The sequence below is a fragment of the Crotalus tigris genome, unplaced genomic scaffold (assembly GCF_016545835.1).
Source record: "Crotalus tigris isolate CLP2741 ecotype Arizona unplaced genomic scaffold, ASM1654583v1 scf7180000020518.712944, whole genome shotgun sequence".
Classification (NCBI taxonomy): Eukaryota; Metazoa; Chordata; class Lepidosauria; order Squamata; family Viperidae; genus Crotalus; species Crotalus tigris.
Genome location: NW_024098057.1, coordinates 121,946 through 138,228, shown reverse-complemented (window position 1 = coordinate 138,228; position 16,283 = coordinate 121,946). Strand labels below are relative to the sequence as shown.

Sequence of the window (16,283 nt, the reverse complement as noted above, 5' to 3'; positions counted from 1 at the left end):
TGCATGTTATATATCATTTGTTTAGCATTACATCAAGCTACTCAGATTGTATATAAATAGCTCAAGTTTTCAGTGTTTCTCCCTTAAGAGCAAGTAACTTAAAACTATTGTTTTCATGGGGTAAAATCAAGCAGAGCAATAAATAAGCTGGGCTGAAATATTTCAGGTAGAATAGTATACAAAATCTAAGTGGTTTTTAAAGACAACCTAAGTAAAAATGAAAAAAAAGTTTTGCATTGGCTTCCGAATGAAAAATGCATACGTAAAACAGTGAAAAAAAAGCTTTTAACATTGCTCTGCTTGCTTGACTAGGAATGCATGTCTTTGTGAGAAGCTAAATCTGCATAGAATAGTGTATTTCCTACTTCTGTTCCCCATTTTCTGTTGGACTTGGAACCAAGAACCATGTAAAATAAATATTCAGATTTATTGTAAATGTTTGATGATCTTGTGCCTTGAAACATATCATTTCTGAAAATTAGAGCAGTATATGAAATGTTCAGTTTAACTGAAATTCAGATACTTCTCTTTTTTAACTGACAATTGGCAAAGGTATACAATTTCTTCACTAAGATGGCAAAACACCATCAGTAGGTACTTTTAAATCCAATTCTTCATTGTTTTTTCCTCATTCAGGATCCATTGACAAATAGTCTGTTGCAATTTTGCCTAGGTGCATCAAATTTTTCACTCATTATTAGAGTTTCATGAAAGTCTTTTTATAGGTAAAATCTACTGAAAATGCCTTAGACAAGTAAAATCATTGGCCTTCTAGCTGGGATCATTTATAATGATTAGCAATGGCTCTGTGGTCCTTCCAACACTACCTGGGAATGTAGATATTTTTTACATGCAAACGTGTTCTCTGGCAGAAGCTGTCAGACTGGGCTCCAGCTTAGAATTAAGAGATAACTCTGGGCATATTTCTTTGTCATTCAGAATAAGCTCAAATGACTGCTATGCACAACTTTGAATCAATGGAGAACATTTCTAACTCAATAGTGCTTATTTCTCTAAACATTTTATTTGACTAAACACTACTTCCCCCCAAAAAAACACCAGGGTATATTTGATCTACTGTATATGAGTGTGTTTTAATTTTTGTTAAAACAGAACAGAACAAGATTATATGTGGGGTCCGTGATGCTTTCTGAGCTTGGTCGTATTCTTACAGGCATTCCACTATCAAACCAGACAACATCAGTGCTAGAAAAACTAGGTAACCTCCACAGTCCTTTTAACATTGATTATGTTACCTAGTTTAGTAAAGAAACATCTGCAAGAAAACCACCAAGCTCAGAGAGCACTATAGAGCCCACAGTACAACAGTAAGCTATAAATTCTACTCTTCTACTGGTACAAAATTATATGCCTGTATTTGTATGTCTGTTTATTTATGTATATGTCTGTTTGTGTAGGTGTGTATATGCATACAGTATATACATACACATGCATATGTGCAGACATATTTATATACACATACCCATCTTTCTCTCTCTGTCTCTCCATATATTCACAGACACAAATTTTATATATATATGTTTTCTGAGGTTTTCGCGGGTGTTTGTATGTAGGTCTTTGGTTGTTCGGGTTTTCTCCCGCGTAAAAATCCTCGAAGCACGAAGCTGAAAACACCAGCCTGAAGATGACGAATGGGACTTTGTCAAAACGTCGCCAAGACATCGCCAAGACACTTCCAATTTTACGCGGGAGAATAAATAAATATATATATATATATAGGTCTTTGGTTGTTCGGGTTTTCTCCCGCGTAAAATTGGAAGTGTCTTGGCAACGTTTCGACGAAGTCACATTCGTCATCTTCAGGCTGGTGTTTTTAGCTTCTTGCTTTGAGCAGCAATGTGTGCTCAAAGCAAGAAGCTAAAAACACCAGCCTGAAGATGACGAATGTGACTTCGTCGAAACGTTGCCAAGACACTTCCAATTTTACGCGGGAGAAAACCCGAACAACCAAAGACCTATATACAAATACCCGCGAAAACCTCAGAAAACATATATATATATATATATATATATATATATAATATGGAATGAATAAAGCGCGTTCACCAGGAGAGTTTAAAGTTAAAATACTTCAATTAAAGTATTTTACTATATTAAAAGGTTGCCAAGCTTTCGTTGGGAAAACTCCCCAACATCTTCAGGGCTGAGAGACCGTTTCTAACAAGGTGATTCAAACGGGTTCCATAGACGTCTGCACGTGGTTCCTAGACTGTGCTAGCATTCCCTGCTGAACAGCTGATAGGTGGGGGGGGAATCGGAGTAAAGATTTCTTCTGTCGTTCTCTCGAGCACTTTTGTTCACATTTCCGTCGACCTCAGGGGGTATTGTTATACCTCAGCAGGTATTGAATAAACGCGCTTTATTCATTCCATTTATAATTATGCCCGGGAGTCGCATTTTCACCATCATTATTGAATATATATATATATATATATATATATATATATATATATGAGGGAGGGAGGGAGGGAGGGAGGGAAAGTGGTCTTTGGTTATTTGGGTTTTCTCATAAAACGACCAGAAACCAGACCACAGCTGCATCATTAGCCACTTTAAACCCCTCCAATCCATACATGAAGCAAATTGACACCCACCATGAAGATGAGCACGACCACGAACGCGAAGCCAAACAACAGCAACACAGCTTACCACCTCAAATCCCCCTGCAACTCAGACTAACCCAAGCACAACAAAGCCCCCACCCAAACAGAACATTCCCCCAGCCAATCAAAACACAACCAAGCTCCCACCCAATCAGTTCATACCCCCACTGGCAGTTAAAAGGAAGAAACAGCTATGATCACACATTGCTCCTAGAAGCACGAAGCCGAAAACACCAGCCTGAAGATGACGAATGGGACTTTGTCGAAACGTCGCCAAGACACTTCCAATTTTACGTGGGAGAAACCCCGAATAACCAAAGACAGATAGATGGATGGATGGATGGATGGATGGATGGATGGATGGATGGATAGATAGATAGATAGATAGTCCGAGAGAAAAACAAAGATAATGTGTTGATTTGTAATATTTGCCTGTTAACCAACACCCTTGCAAGTAAAGAAAATATTACATAATTTGAGATTACTAAATAGCAGTCAATTCTAACTAAATGTTCTATATCCCTAAGTTTTCTGTGCTAGAATAAGTCAAGCATAGAATAAGTATGGAATGTTTTTGAGAATTTTATATTTAGTAGCTAGTTTTCCTTTTAAAATTAAATACAAACACCCCAGGCGCTAATTGATTTCTTTCTTGATCCTTGAAGAAATTGACATGGAAATCCAGACAGCTTGATGTAGATACATGCAGAATGAAGGGAAAACATAAGGTAGGCAAATTTCATTTCTCCAGCAGATGCCACTTTATTCAGTTCCTTGCCTGTTATCCTACACTGCTCTCTGTGTTGGAGATTGGATCATACCATTTATTTCCTAGCTAATAATTGTTTTTTCCCCCAACAGTTTATTGAAGGTTTTACTTTTCAAAAAATAGTTTACTTGTAATGTAATGAAATATTATAACAAAAAATGTCAACTACTGGGAAATGAAGAGGCATTAAGAAGCTTACTACCCCTGCTAACTTTCTACTAGGAGCTGATATAATACAGTTTTTATCTTTAGAAGTTTAAATTTTGATTAACTGTGAATGAGTTACATCAGATGTATTTTCTGGGCTTTATTTTTTTTCCCCACTCTACTCAGATATGGTTCAGTACATGAGATAGAGTGTGCAAGAACCATCAGTCATGCTCCTGATTAGATTACTGTATTTAACCCTACATTGATCTGTCCGCAAAACTTCACACGATGCAAAATGCAGCCATGTTTATAGTCTAATCCTAGTACACAAAGTCCTTGATTAATAACCGTAATTCAATCCAGAATTATTGTTGTTAACTAATTGCTGTCATTAAGTAGGTCACTGCGTGTCCACATGCCTTTTTGTGACATGTGACCACTGACTTTACCACCTATTTTACAGCAGCCATTAAGCAAAAGCTGCCCTAATTAAGTAAGTCCATTTCATCCAATGGATATTTTTTGATAAAAACTGGAAGTAAATATCAGAAACCAGCAAAAAAAAATTGTCAGAAATCATGTCTGTGATTGTAGAATGCTGCAAACGGCCATAAATGTGAGCCAGTCCCTAGGTGCCCAAAATGTGATCAAATAACCTCAGGTCTATGCCTGGTCAGCAACAATTCTAAATTAAATAAGTACTTTTTAGCGGGTTCTTTGTAACTTTGAATGGTTGCTAAGCAACAGGTCATTAAGCAAGGACTACCTGTATTCCAGTGTCTTACACCTGCTGCAATAGCCGCGTTTTCTGTGGTATTTTCCCTCATCTGAAACAGCCTCTCTTACTTTTAATGACTAAATGTAATATGTTATTTATTATTGTTGTTTTTGTATCTATAAACTGCCTAGGACGCACCAGGGTATAAATTGTATACATACATACAGACATACTAAGGTCTTATTTGTGATTCATGACTGTCATTAAAGTACATTTTCTCCAATAAACAGCAGTATAAAAAGACAAGTATAATCCTTAAATTCCTGACAGCCATGTTGCTTTAATGCCACTCTGAGGAAATCCATTGTTCCCTTGTTTTCCAAATGGCAGGAAAAATTGCTGAAACCAACAAATTGGTATATTTTACTTAATTGTATCCAACTTTTATGATGTTAATTGCTGAAATAGTAGTTCAGTTGTTTTCCTTTTTTAATCCTTTTGGCAGGATGAATGTCATAACTTTATAAAGGTTCTTCTAAAACGAGATGATGATACGTTATTTATTTGTGGGACAAATGCCTTCAGTCCTTCCTGCAGGAATTATAAGGTAGGTATTGCATTTATAAGAGAGCATAAGTAATTGGAGAGGTTTTTCCATTAGTTTTTATAATGGTACAAAAGCCAAAAAGTACAAAACTGTGTTCAGTGAAATTTCTTCTCCCTCAGAATGTTCTTCAACTAGAGCAGGGATAGGCAACCTTGGCTCTTTTATGACTCGTGGACTTCAGCTCCCGACTTCCTGAGCCAGGAAGTCATAAAAGAGCCAAAGTTGCCTATCCCTGAACTAGAGAAAGTAACACCAGACCTTTTGTAAAGTTGCTGTAGTGTAACCACTCCCATTCTGAGGCAGAGCTTTGAGGCATGGCAAGGTTCATGAAGTCTCCTCCCACAGAGAGGACCTTCCAATATAGAATTGAAGCAGAAAGAGTATATTTGCATGGAACTTAATATATAAAATGCTCGATTCTGAACTGAAAGGAAAGTTGCTGCTGAATTTTTTTTTCACAATTCTTTTGGGACTGATATTTAATACAGAATAACCCAGATCATATTTGGTTATCTCATAAAACATGATACTGCAATTTGGTACACTCATGTTATCCCTTTGGTTGCTGCTAATTAAAATGCAGAGACTTGAAAGAAGATGCCTGGAGCGAAGAATCTGCAGTTAACCCAAGCATATGGAAGTAGGAGGCTAATTGTGGCTTTATGCCCAGCCCACAGCAGTCTTGCACACAGCCAACAGAGAGGACAGTGTAACAGGAAATTGGCTCGTCCAAAAGTGAAGAAGTCAGTACTGATCAGCATTACTGGTCAGTTATCCAAATTTGTTCGTAATAAAGCCAGGCACTTTTCTCTTCAGAGAATAATACTTCCTCAGAATACAAATAAAATTCTCTTCTATTGCCAGCATTTATTATTTAATGTTGGCTTTTCAAATTTTGAATTAATTCTTCTTTCTCTTATAACAAGTGATTCATCAAGACAGTTTCCAGGATCAGCTTCCTAGAGATCAGCCAGTTCAGCATTTGAGAAATAAGAAACAAACAAACAAACCATTGTTTAAAACATTTTAGATTGAAACATTTCAGATTCTAGAGAAAAGGCTATAGCCTGTCTCCATAGAGTAAGACGTTTGAACATCATAATAATGAACTCAGCTTGTGAATATGAAAAGAATTATAATCAGAATGGGGTAATCATATGACCCCATGGCTTGCAAAAAATGTTTAAAAAGAATCTTAGTGGGCAACCCTCCCAGGTTCATCTACTAAGGAATGCACATACTGAGCACTCAGTGGCCACATAATGCTAATTGTCAGGGAGAGAGGCAGAAATTAGGCACAATGATAAAAGAAAGAATAGTTTGTTCATATGGCATATTGCTCGATTATTGTTTACTATTTCCCTTAATCATTGGCTCTGCCTTTTCTAAAATCACATAAATGCGTGTACAATTAATGTTAGCCTCAAATTCTTAAAAAGTGCAGGATATTCCTAGAAGTGATTTAACATTTTCTCCTGTGTCCTCTCAAAAATATATCTTGGGTAAGCCTGGAATTAGAATCTAAGCTGATTGTCAAAGCAATTGAATATTGTAATAATCAGGCACTACACATTCACCTCAAGGGGAAAAAAAACTGGTTCCATCTAGCTTATTGTGGACTCATAAAAATTATTCCTTCCTTCCTTTAGTAAATGTTTGCTCATAGGGGTATATATTGAAGTCTCTTCTATGTGAGAATGTGTGGACACTTAGGATGTTCTGTTTTGTTTTTACTTTGAGTAACTTAAAGAGAATGGATAGGGAAGTGCTTGGAACCTAACTCAAAACATGATGTCTGAACATATTGAATTGGCTATATTCCAATAATACTAAGTTAGAAATATTTTTATTATTTGCCCATAGAAAACAGTGAAATTTTATTTTTTGTACTAAGGCTAGAAATCTGGGTGGGTGGTAATCCATTCTGAATGCTGCTTACCATTTATTCTCTAGAAAAATGGGTCAAAAAGATTATTCTTTAAAAAAAGATGTAGTCAGGTTGGCAGAAACCTGACTTTATTTTTATTTCCATTGTTTCCTATGTTAAAAATATAGATACAAATACAGATATAGATATATCTTCCTTCCATTCCTCCTTTGGTCATTTTTTTTTTTTTTGAAGTTAGGATAATAATAATATTTAATATGTAATACTGTTCTGTTTATTTTTTCAAGTTCTGAATAGTTAACTTGACCACTGAATGTTTCAAGTTCAGAATATTTTGCACATATAGTTCAGGAAACCATTTTAGTACTTTCTGAAATAAATTTGTCAGACAAATTTCAGGCACCTCCTAGTGGAAAACTGTTATTTTTTACATAGGTCTTTTAGGATGGAGATGGAAAGACAATGTGAAGGGATATTAACAGTCTTTGCATTATTTTTGCAAATATTTCATTTCCTCTTATAAATAGAATTATGCTGGATTTTTCACATACTGCTTTGCTGTTAGAGAGTTTGCCCAGTAAGACATTGAGGTTTTAGAAGACCAATGAAATAACTAAGCTAATATATTAGAACATTTGATCTGCAAGTTGGCACTACCATCAGATCTCAAAAGCCTGGATGGGCCTGGAATATTATGCGCTATACAAAACTCCTTCCCTTCTACCTTTCCTTTAAATATGTTTCCATTCTAAGAAAAACACAAATGATTCCATTTAGAAAGTCTAGAGAGAAAAGAATACATGACAGGAAACAAATGATGACAAATCATCCAATGCTTGAAAGAGGTCTCTCAACCCATGGGACTGACAATTGATTAGATAAGACTAATGATGCTTAGTTGCTTTATTATCCACACTGGTTTTTCAAATTCCTTATCTTACTTTACTCTGTTGAAGTAAATTGAATTTGCTAGGTAGATCTGAACTGATACAAAGCAAAAGTCAGCACTGAGTAATCAAAAAACATTTGAATCTTAAAGACTGTAGGCTTTGCACTTTTCCCTGTGGCTTCCACTATAAACCTGCTTTGCGTTGAGATGCTTATTTGTATAATTATTGCTGCTCGGTAGAATATTATTTTCCCAGGGGTTGCACTTAAAGCTGAGATTTTAAATACTTCACAGATTAATTATTGACAGCTAAAAGAATGATTTACACATGATACTAATTCAAACCAATTCTGTAGAAATTTTTCTGAAAAAGAATTTTAAAAAAACTCATTGTAAATTATATGGGGGAATAAGAAGAAGAAGGCTGAAGGATTGAGAACCATAAATAAAAAAATAAGGTTGATGTTTTTGATGATAAGTCCTGCACGCAGTATAGGGATGAACAGGCCTCTACCACCATCATATGAGAACTTTATCATTTCTCATAATCACATTTGCTCAGCCTTACTTATAATTCAATAGCAAGATTAATTTGAAAAATGTTCATAGGAGAATGTTTGCCCAGCCTCTTTACTCCTTGTACAAGCTAGCTCGAGGAAGATGCTAAAGATGTGCTGATCAGTTGTCTTAAATTCTGGACTCCACGGTGCATTTCCAGGCATGTGCAGGATTGGATTGAAAAGTAGATAGAAACTAAGGCAGCATGATGCCTGGGCTTGTCTCTCCTTGATTAATTTCAGTATATATGATGGGATAGATTATCTGATCCTTGTTAGTTTGTTCTGTTTCACATCTGTGAGTCTTGCATAGACCCAATTTTTAATCATTTTTAGATTTGAGGAACCACCACACACACACACACTGCTGACAAAAACCCACATTCTGAAAGTTAAAGGGATGCTACACAGCACTGTTCTTCAACCAGGCGTATACGGTACTACTGGTAGTACGAAGTAGTAATTCAGGTGGGATACCGCTCCCCTTTCCAAATTAGAAAATTGCATATGAGAGAAAGAAAAGCAGAGGTTGGCAAAGCAGCCAATATTCACTTGACTACACTGAGGTGAAACAATCTGATATTCTCAGTATTATGTTTACTGGAATTGAAACAGTTTTTGAAATGATTGAGCCTAGGAGGAAAAATAAACCCCATAGCCTACCAAAAGATAGGTACCTTTAATTATTTGGATATATTTTGGTCTTGGGCTTAGGAGAAGACTGTACTCATAGTGACAAATGCTGCTTTAGCATCAATTATCTTGGTAGGACCTAGGTTATTTGACCAAGAAATTGAGACTATAACTTCTCAATGTTTGTGCAGTTTATTACCATAGCTTTAAAATGGTCTTACACAGGTAGGTAAAGAGGAAGTCTCCTTCATGCTGACTTAATTGTTTATAAGTTCATGGATACATCCATGTAATTTTCTTGCCCACCTTTTTTCAACTTCCCAATATAGCCAACAGGCTTGAAATTGCTCCCTGATCTCACATTTAAGTAACAACTAACTGTAACCCTTCTTAACTTCTTGAAATAGCCAAGGTCAGTTAGACACAGCCATTTAGATAGATTCTTTGACACAAAGAACTCTTCAAACAATTCTCATGCAAGATCTCTGCCAGTCCTATTAGTTTGTAAATAAATATGCTGTTTTGTTTTTCAGATGGATACTTTGGAATTTCTGGGAGATGAATTCAGTGGAATGGCTAGATGTCCTTATGATGCAAAGCATGCCAATGTCGCACTGTTTGCAGGTAACATAAAAAGAGAAAAAATATACTCTAAGCACCTCTTATAATGAGGTGCTTAGAGAGTACAATTATAGTTCCTTCTTGAGATATGTTTATGGGCAGTAGGGGGTGGAATTATCTATTTATTGGGTATCACATGGCTTAAACTAATTAGCTAATAGTCAAACAAATAAACATAGGATTCTCACTTTGGAAAATAAATTCATTTTCTGTTGCATACTTACAGTGCTAAAGTATATTAAAATAACTTTGAATTAGAGTAGACAGAAAATTATTTCATAAGGTGCAATACTTTATCTCAGCTGTTAGGATAACAAGCTATTATATGTGCCTTCTACTCTTTTCTGGATAAAATAGAAAGGAGAAAAAAGGAGTAACCTGGTGAGATTAAACTTCTTGATGTTTTGTTACCAGCTGAGGCAAGGGAGGAGATTGAAGTGGCAACTGTGGATTTAATCATGATGTATTATACATGCAAAGAAATGCAATTAACTCTTAATTCTTTTTGCAATGGTTTAAAAATATGAGTATGTGTGAGTGGGGTTAATTTGGGCCATTGATTATAGAATGGTATTTTAGAATTTTGTTCTTTATAGATTTTAGATTAAATTGTCTCATTACTGAAATTCTGGTAGCATCAACCCTTATGATCCCATCTCAAAATAGCCATAAAATATTCAGCAATATTATGGAAATACTTTTGACTAACTATTCAGACTATTTTTTTCACAAAGCCATAAGCAACTATTGTAGTGTAATGGCGTGTGGGAAAGACCTTGGGAGATGGAATGAAGACATTCTGCCTGGGGAGCAGTCAGATAAGAGAGAGAATAGCCTGCAGTTGAATAGTGGGCAGGGTAAGAAGTTCAGAAGGGACCCTCCCTAGTTTCTTGGGCTGTAAAGGAGATGGAAGAAAATTGTACTTTCAGACTTTCAAGATTGATGTCAGCTTTGCCAGTAGACCAGACAGGAAACAGATAAACTAATTCTACTTTATTATAAAGCTCCATTAACAGAATCTTGTAAATCTAAAAGTGTAAATCTCCCACTATCTCTGAGTCTCTTCTGGTCCATCCATTAAAGCTGCTGTAGACCACAGTATACCCTCTCTTATTTGACTGTTGCCTAAGCAGCATCTCTTTGTTCTGTCTCCCAAGGTCTTTTTCACATACCAATACCAGCACTGCATTAAAGTAAAAATGCAATGACTCATAAAAATATATTAAGTCACAAAAAAAAGTAGGAACTTGAATCTATTTTCATTATACTCCCACTCCTGATAAGTTGATTTACTTAACTGCTCATGTAGCCTTCTTCAATCTGGTACAAACATATTGAACTACCTATTGCAACAGTGATCATCCTGTTTCGGAGGATGAGATTTTTGGGTCAACATCCCTGGAGGTCACCAAGTTAGAAAAGCCCGGTGTACAGCATTGCTGTTTATATAATAAAAAGTGGAGGAGTGGAAGGTGACATTCAGTGGGACAGTTAGGTGTGGACTCCAGAAGGACATTTAAGTATTTGAGCTTTTAGAGAACAATAAAGCAAATCATTCATCTTCTGCTTATAAGTGCTAGGTTCACATCCTGAAAATTAGTTTTGGTTTAAAAAGATCCTCAGTGAAATAGGTGAATTAGAAAAAAGAATGGCTTAATTTTTCGGATGAGATCTGCTCCTACCCTTCTGATACATGTTTCTGAAGGATTTTAAGACCTGGCTCTGCCATTTAGTTTGGAGCTCCAATAGGGATGTATCACTCTGGAGGTGGTTGACAGATTAAGAGAAAACCCCCACTGCCTTCCCCATGTGCATTCTGTTCCCTTCCTCCTCATCTTCTTAACTGTAATCTTTACTGTTATTAGAAATATTTATTTTTTGTGGTTGTATTGGCTTTTAATGTTGTAAACTGCCCATAGTTACCTCGAGGCAAGATGGGCAGCAAACAAATCTAATAAAATAAATTTAGGCAGAGTTGGATGAATAACTAGAGAACTGAAGGTGATAGAGAAGCAGCAATTTCTTCTTAATTAAAAATAATAATTGAGGTAAGAACATAGTTACGTAGAGATTCATTGTATTATATTCATTTTCTTTTCAAATGCATAGTTTTCCCTGAAAAAAGTATTAACATACAGTTGCCTTCTCCATAATTGAATTAAGATGTCGATCTGAAGGGGAAGGATACAAGACTCTTTTAAAGTCTTTTAAAATTATCTAGTTGCATTACTAGGAACATATATTGATATATTCTACTGTTACGATTAAATCAGGCATGTGATATCTGGAGTCTGCAAGCAGGATATAATCCAAGGAGGGACCTTTTGCCCAGGGAGATTCTTCTTCAGACTCTTCTTCTTTTTTGAGTGCTGAGAGGGAACAGTTTTCATGCCTTAAGACCCCTTGGATGGGCTGTTTCCATGATTACCTAGCAGATACAACTATGCTGTTCTTTTTTTTCCTTCTTCCCTATTGCTGATTTCCAATTCCACCCCAAAAGAGGGAAAGCTGTATTCTGCCACTGTGACAGATTTCCTTGCAATAGATGCCGTCATTTACCGGAGCCTTGGAGACAGCCCGACGCTGCGGACAGTCAAACATGATTCAAAATGGTTGAAAGGTAAATAAAGAGCTACAGGAAGAAGGGGGACATTTTGGGTTACACTGTTGGATTCTCTGTAGACCTTGTTGTCTTATTTTACTTACTTTTGCTGTGCTTCTTCAAAATCTCATTCTTTAGTGATTGTTCAACGAACAGATTTTTAAAGCACAAAGAAGCCATACTTTATTTCAGCAACGCATTCTGTCAGGTAGAGATACTGAATTGCCTTTTTTTTACAGTACCCTTGTTCCACTGATTTTTTTTTTTTTAGTTGCTAGGTATTCATACAAAATTACAAGAGCCATCAAAATAGATAGCATCCAATTAATTTTTAACAGCTAGATATTTCATCAAAGATTGACGATAAGGAATGGGTAAAGAGTTATTTTAGAACAACGATGGCACCATCAGCTCTTCCCTCTGATGGGCCTAGGCAATCTAGGGTTTGTGAAGCGTAGAAGATTTGTTCTGCAGGGTTGAGATACACCAATAAAAAATAGAATATCAGAACCTCCATTTTATTGTCAAGAAATAATGAATGAGTGCCACTGAATTAGGCAATTTGTATGTTCTCAATGGCCCTATTGTTAAAAAAAAGTTGCCATTCATTCTTTTCCAATGGCATTATGAATGAATGCCACGCAGTATTATGTTGTTGTGAAAACAGGGGCTTTTGTTTATAGACAAAAAATGCAAAAGAGAGAGAAAGAGAAAGGACACAGTCTGTAAATGATGTTATTTCCATTTTTTTTTCTTTATGAGCAAAATGCAAAAATTATTGCATTTTTATAGTCGTGTTTTTATTACTTCAGTTTGTTATTAATTCTCTTTGATAAGAATAATCCTGTGTGGACAAATAAAGAGAACTGGAGTTCCATTTTTGGAGTAAAATGCAAATGAAATAGTTATATCTCTTGATTTATGGGCCTATTATCTATATCTATACACACATACAAGAATAACTTCATATTTTATTTTAGTCATATGTGTATTAATAATTTATCACAACAGTGCACCTAATATAGTCTTTTGTAGTCTTTATTCTGGGCCATACAGTTATCTGAAGATTGGACAATAATAAGTGTGGAGTCTTTCCTCCAATACAGAGATTCACTTGCGTTAACATCCCCCACCCCAACCCTAGAAAAGACTCCATTGAGCTAAATGCTTGCCCATGAATCTGGCATTAGTTCATCTCATCAGTAGAACTCTCTATAGTTATTTCTATTAACTTGAAAGAGGCTGTATATGAGTTGTTGGTCTCAGATCATACAAGCATTTCAGCACCGTTTCATTTGTGAGTGTATGTGTGTGTGCATAGGGGGTTAAATAGGATATTTAATGGCTTAGCCTTCATTTGGTCACCCATCCATTGCCAAAATTAAAATTACATTTGAATGTAATATCCATTGCTTCATTACAAACAACATAATTCTTAAGGATATTTAAGCAATTGCAGCATTTTGAAGTTTTTGAATCTGTATACAACTAAAACCTTTGTGTCTGTTTATTTGTAACCTTCAATTGGGTGAAACAGTGCATCATTAAGCAACAATTTTAGAAACAATACTTCCCAAATGGGCTAATTTACAAAACGTTTCCAAAATTTGAGATCTATGGCTCCCATGGCATTGAAATTTGGCAAAGTTGTGGCTGTTTCACTGCTGCTCCACCACTTTACTGCTGCTGTCACCCATGGTCATGTCATTGTATTTACAAGGTTCCCTGCTAACTTTCTACAAGGAAAATCAGTAGAAAAGTTGGCAGGAAGTTATAAGCCAGTCCTGCTTCCACTGCCTTTTTTGTGCCCTATGGTCATTCTGTTTCTCTGTGTAGATAAGGAATTATGTCTGAGCCAACAGACAGTCCTAGATGAAGCTAATTTACTTTTTCCATATATATGATATTTTCAATAGCTTTCAGAGATTTGACTGACCATCCTCATACCTAGATCCTGTTGATTTATAATCACCCTGTATTGTCAAATAAATACGTCCTAGAAAAGCCAATGAAAAATATTCAACCCAGGTTAGATTGATTTTACTATTCGTTGAAAGTGTTTCTATTTATGACCACATGTTGTCTTTCTTTCAGAACCATATTTTGTTCATGCAGTGGATTATGGTAACTATATCTACTTCTTCTTTCGGGAAATTGCAGTGGAATATCACAGTATGGGGAAGGTAAGGAGAATAACCTTGAAATGAGAGCTATAAATCACAATAACAAGGTCACTGTTGTGAGAAAGATTCTGCTGTTCATGCCAAATTTTGGTAGGAATGAGGCATGATATTATCTTGATATAAAACACCTTTCTTATGATGGCTAGTGATAGCGGGAATTCTATAAATCTGAAGGGCACCAGATTAGAGAAAAGCTAATATAAAATATTTTGGCTTGGAATGATAACAATTTTGGGGGGGAAAAATGTACCCCCATTAAACTGGAAAACATATGGCAAATTGATTTAATTCAAAGTTCCAAATAATCACTGCAAGACTGACTTTAAAGCAAGGGAGCAGCTGCATTTGAAAGACCTTTCTATGAACAACAGAAGTAAATGAGGAGAAATTTCAGTCTTGCCATGTAATAAAGCACAATGAAAGCCTTTACTGAAAAGACCTTTTCAGGAATATTTCCACAATAAAAGGCTTACAAGGTTAAAAAGGAGAAAACATGAATAAAAGCTTGATGAGTCTTCCATATTTTTTAAATAAAATATGCTGGGGATATGGGACTCCGGCTGGCAGTACGGGCCACATGGATTGCAAATACAGAATGTCCTTTTGTTTGTAGGAAGAGAAAGCTGAGTGGCCTGCATAGAAATGAGTTTTACATGGGCCGAGAACATCTCCTGAAGGATTTATGGCTGGATGTGAAATGTCAGAAGCTTATCTTTCATAGCACACAGTTCCAAAACTGAATTTTGTTCTGTTTGTTATTTGTCACAGTATTATAGGAAACTGGAGATCCAATTAAGCACTCAGTTCTGCCAATTCTGCTTTTTTTAAAGGAGGAAAACAGCAGAATTCTAGTAAAAATATATCACAGGTTCTTTATTCCCCTTTCCGCATTGCAGGTAGTTTTCCCCAGAGTAGCGCGGGTTTGCAAGAATGACATGGGTGGATCTCAACGAGTGCTAGAAAAGCAGTGGACTTCCTTCCTGAAGGCACGATTGAACTGTTCAGTACCTGGAGATTCGCATTTCTATTTCAACATACTGCAGGCAGTTACCGATGTTACCGATGTTAATGGCCGGGACATTGTCTTAGCAACTTTTTCTACCCCTTATAACAGGTAATGGTTTTAATAGAGGAGGGAGACTGTTTTCAACCCACTTGATAACATTGCCTTAAATAAAGAGAAACTGGCTATTAAATACTAACTCGCATAAAATACCGGTATCAGCTAAAGCATCTTTAACTTGATATTGCAGACAAGAATTTTGTGTTCTTTCAACTTACACTAATTTGTTGAGAAGAATACACAAATGGGAGTCTTTCAGTGCATAAGATTTTTTGATTCCTTCCCGTTTTTCCTCGTAGCTCTTAGAAAAATCATCTATAGGTAGTCCTTGACTTACAACAACAGTACAATTAGTGACCATTCAAAGTTACAACTGCACTGAAAAAAGTGACTTATGACCGTTTTTCACACTTAAGACAGTTGCAGCATTCCCACATTTACATGATCAAAATTCAGATGCTTGGCAACTGACTCATATTTATGACGGTTGCAGTGTCCCGGCCTCATGTGATACTCTTTTGCAGCCTTCTGATGAGCAAAGTCAATAAGGAAGCCAGATTAACTTAACCATGTGACTAACTGAACACTTGCAGTGATTCACTTAACAACTGTGGCAAGAAAGGTTGTAAAATGGAGCAAAACAAATATCTCACTTAACAACAGAAATTTTGGGGTCATAAGTTGAGGACTACCTGTTTTATTACTGACTTGCACAGCTCCTTTTCTTCCCATTGTTGAGAATGGGCTTTTCTGCCTGTTCTAAAATTTCAGAAAGTTCCTAAAAGCCAGAAAAAAGTGTTGGTAATGCAGTGTGGACTGGGGGTTTGTTTTGTTTTTAGTTAAAATATTTTGAGAATACTTGTCAAAATCTTCCACTGCATTGCTTACATGCATGATTGTCTACTTGTCAATAGGGAAACTGTAGCTAAAACTCAGGGTGCATAAATTTTGAACTCACTCCTTGTTTCATGTATTATCA

General features: G+C 36.0%; 1 protein-coding gene across 9 annotated transcripts in view; it reads left to right on the top strand.

Moving 5' to 3' along the window:
* Positions 1-16,283, top strand: part of SEMA6A (semaphorin 6A) — a 173,904-nt gene that overhangs the window by 115,672 nt on the left and 41,949 nt on the right. For 8 of the 9 annotated variants that reach the window (XM_039366997.1, XM_039366999.1, XM_039366996.1 and 5 more), the window contains exons 5-10: positions 3,290-3,352; positions 4,767-4,868; positions 9,369-9,459; positions 11,957-12,076; positions 14,153-14,241; positions 15,138-15,355. In XM_039366997.1, coding sequence (XP_039222931.1) covers positions 3,290-3,352; positions 4,767-4,868; positions 9,369-9,459; positions 11,957-12,076; positions 14,153-14,241; positions 15,138-15,355 — 683 coding nt within the window. Of the gene's footprint in view, positions 1-1,181; positions 1,329-3,289; positions 3,353-4,766; positions 4,869-9,368; positions 9,460-11,956; positions 12,077-14,152; positions 14,242-15,137; positions 15,356-16,283 lie in introns of those variants that run through there. The other variant, XM_039367000.1, reaches the window with a different exon arrangement.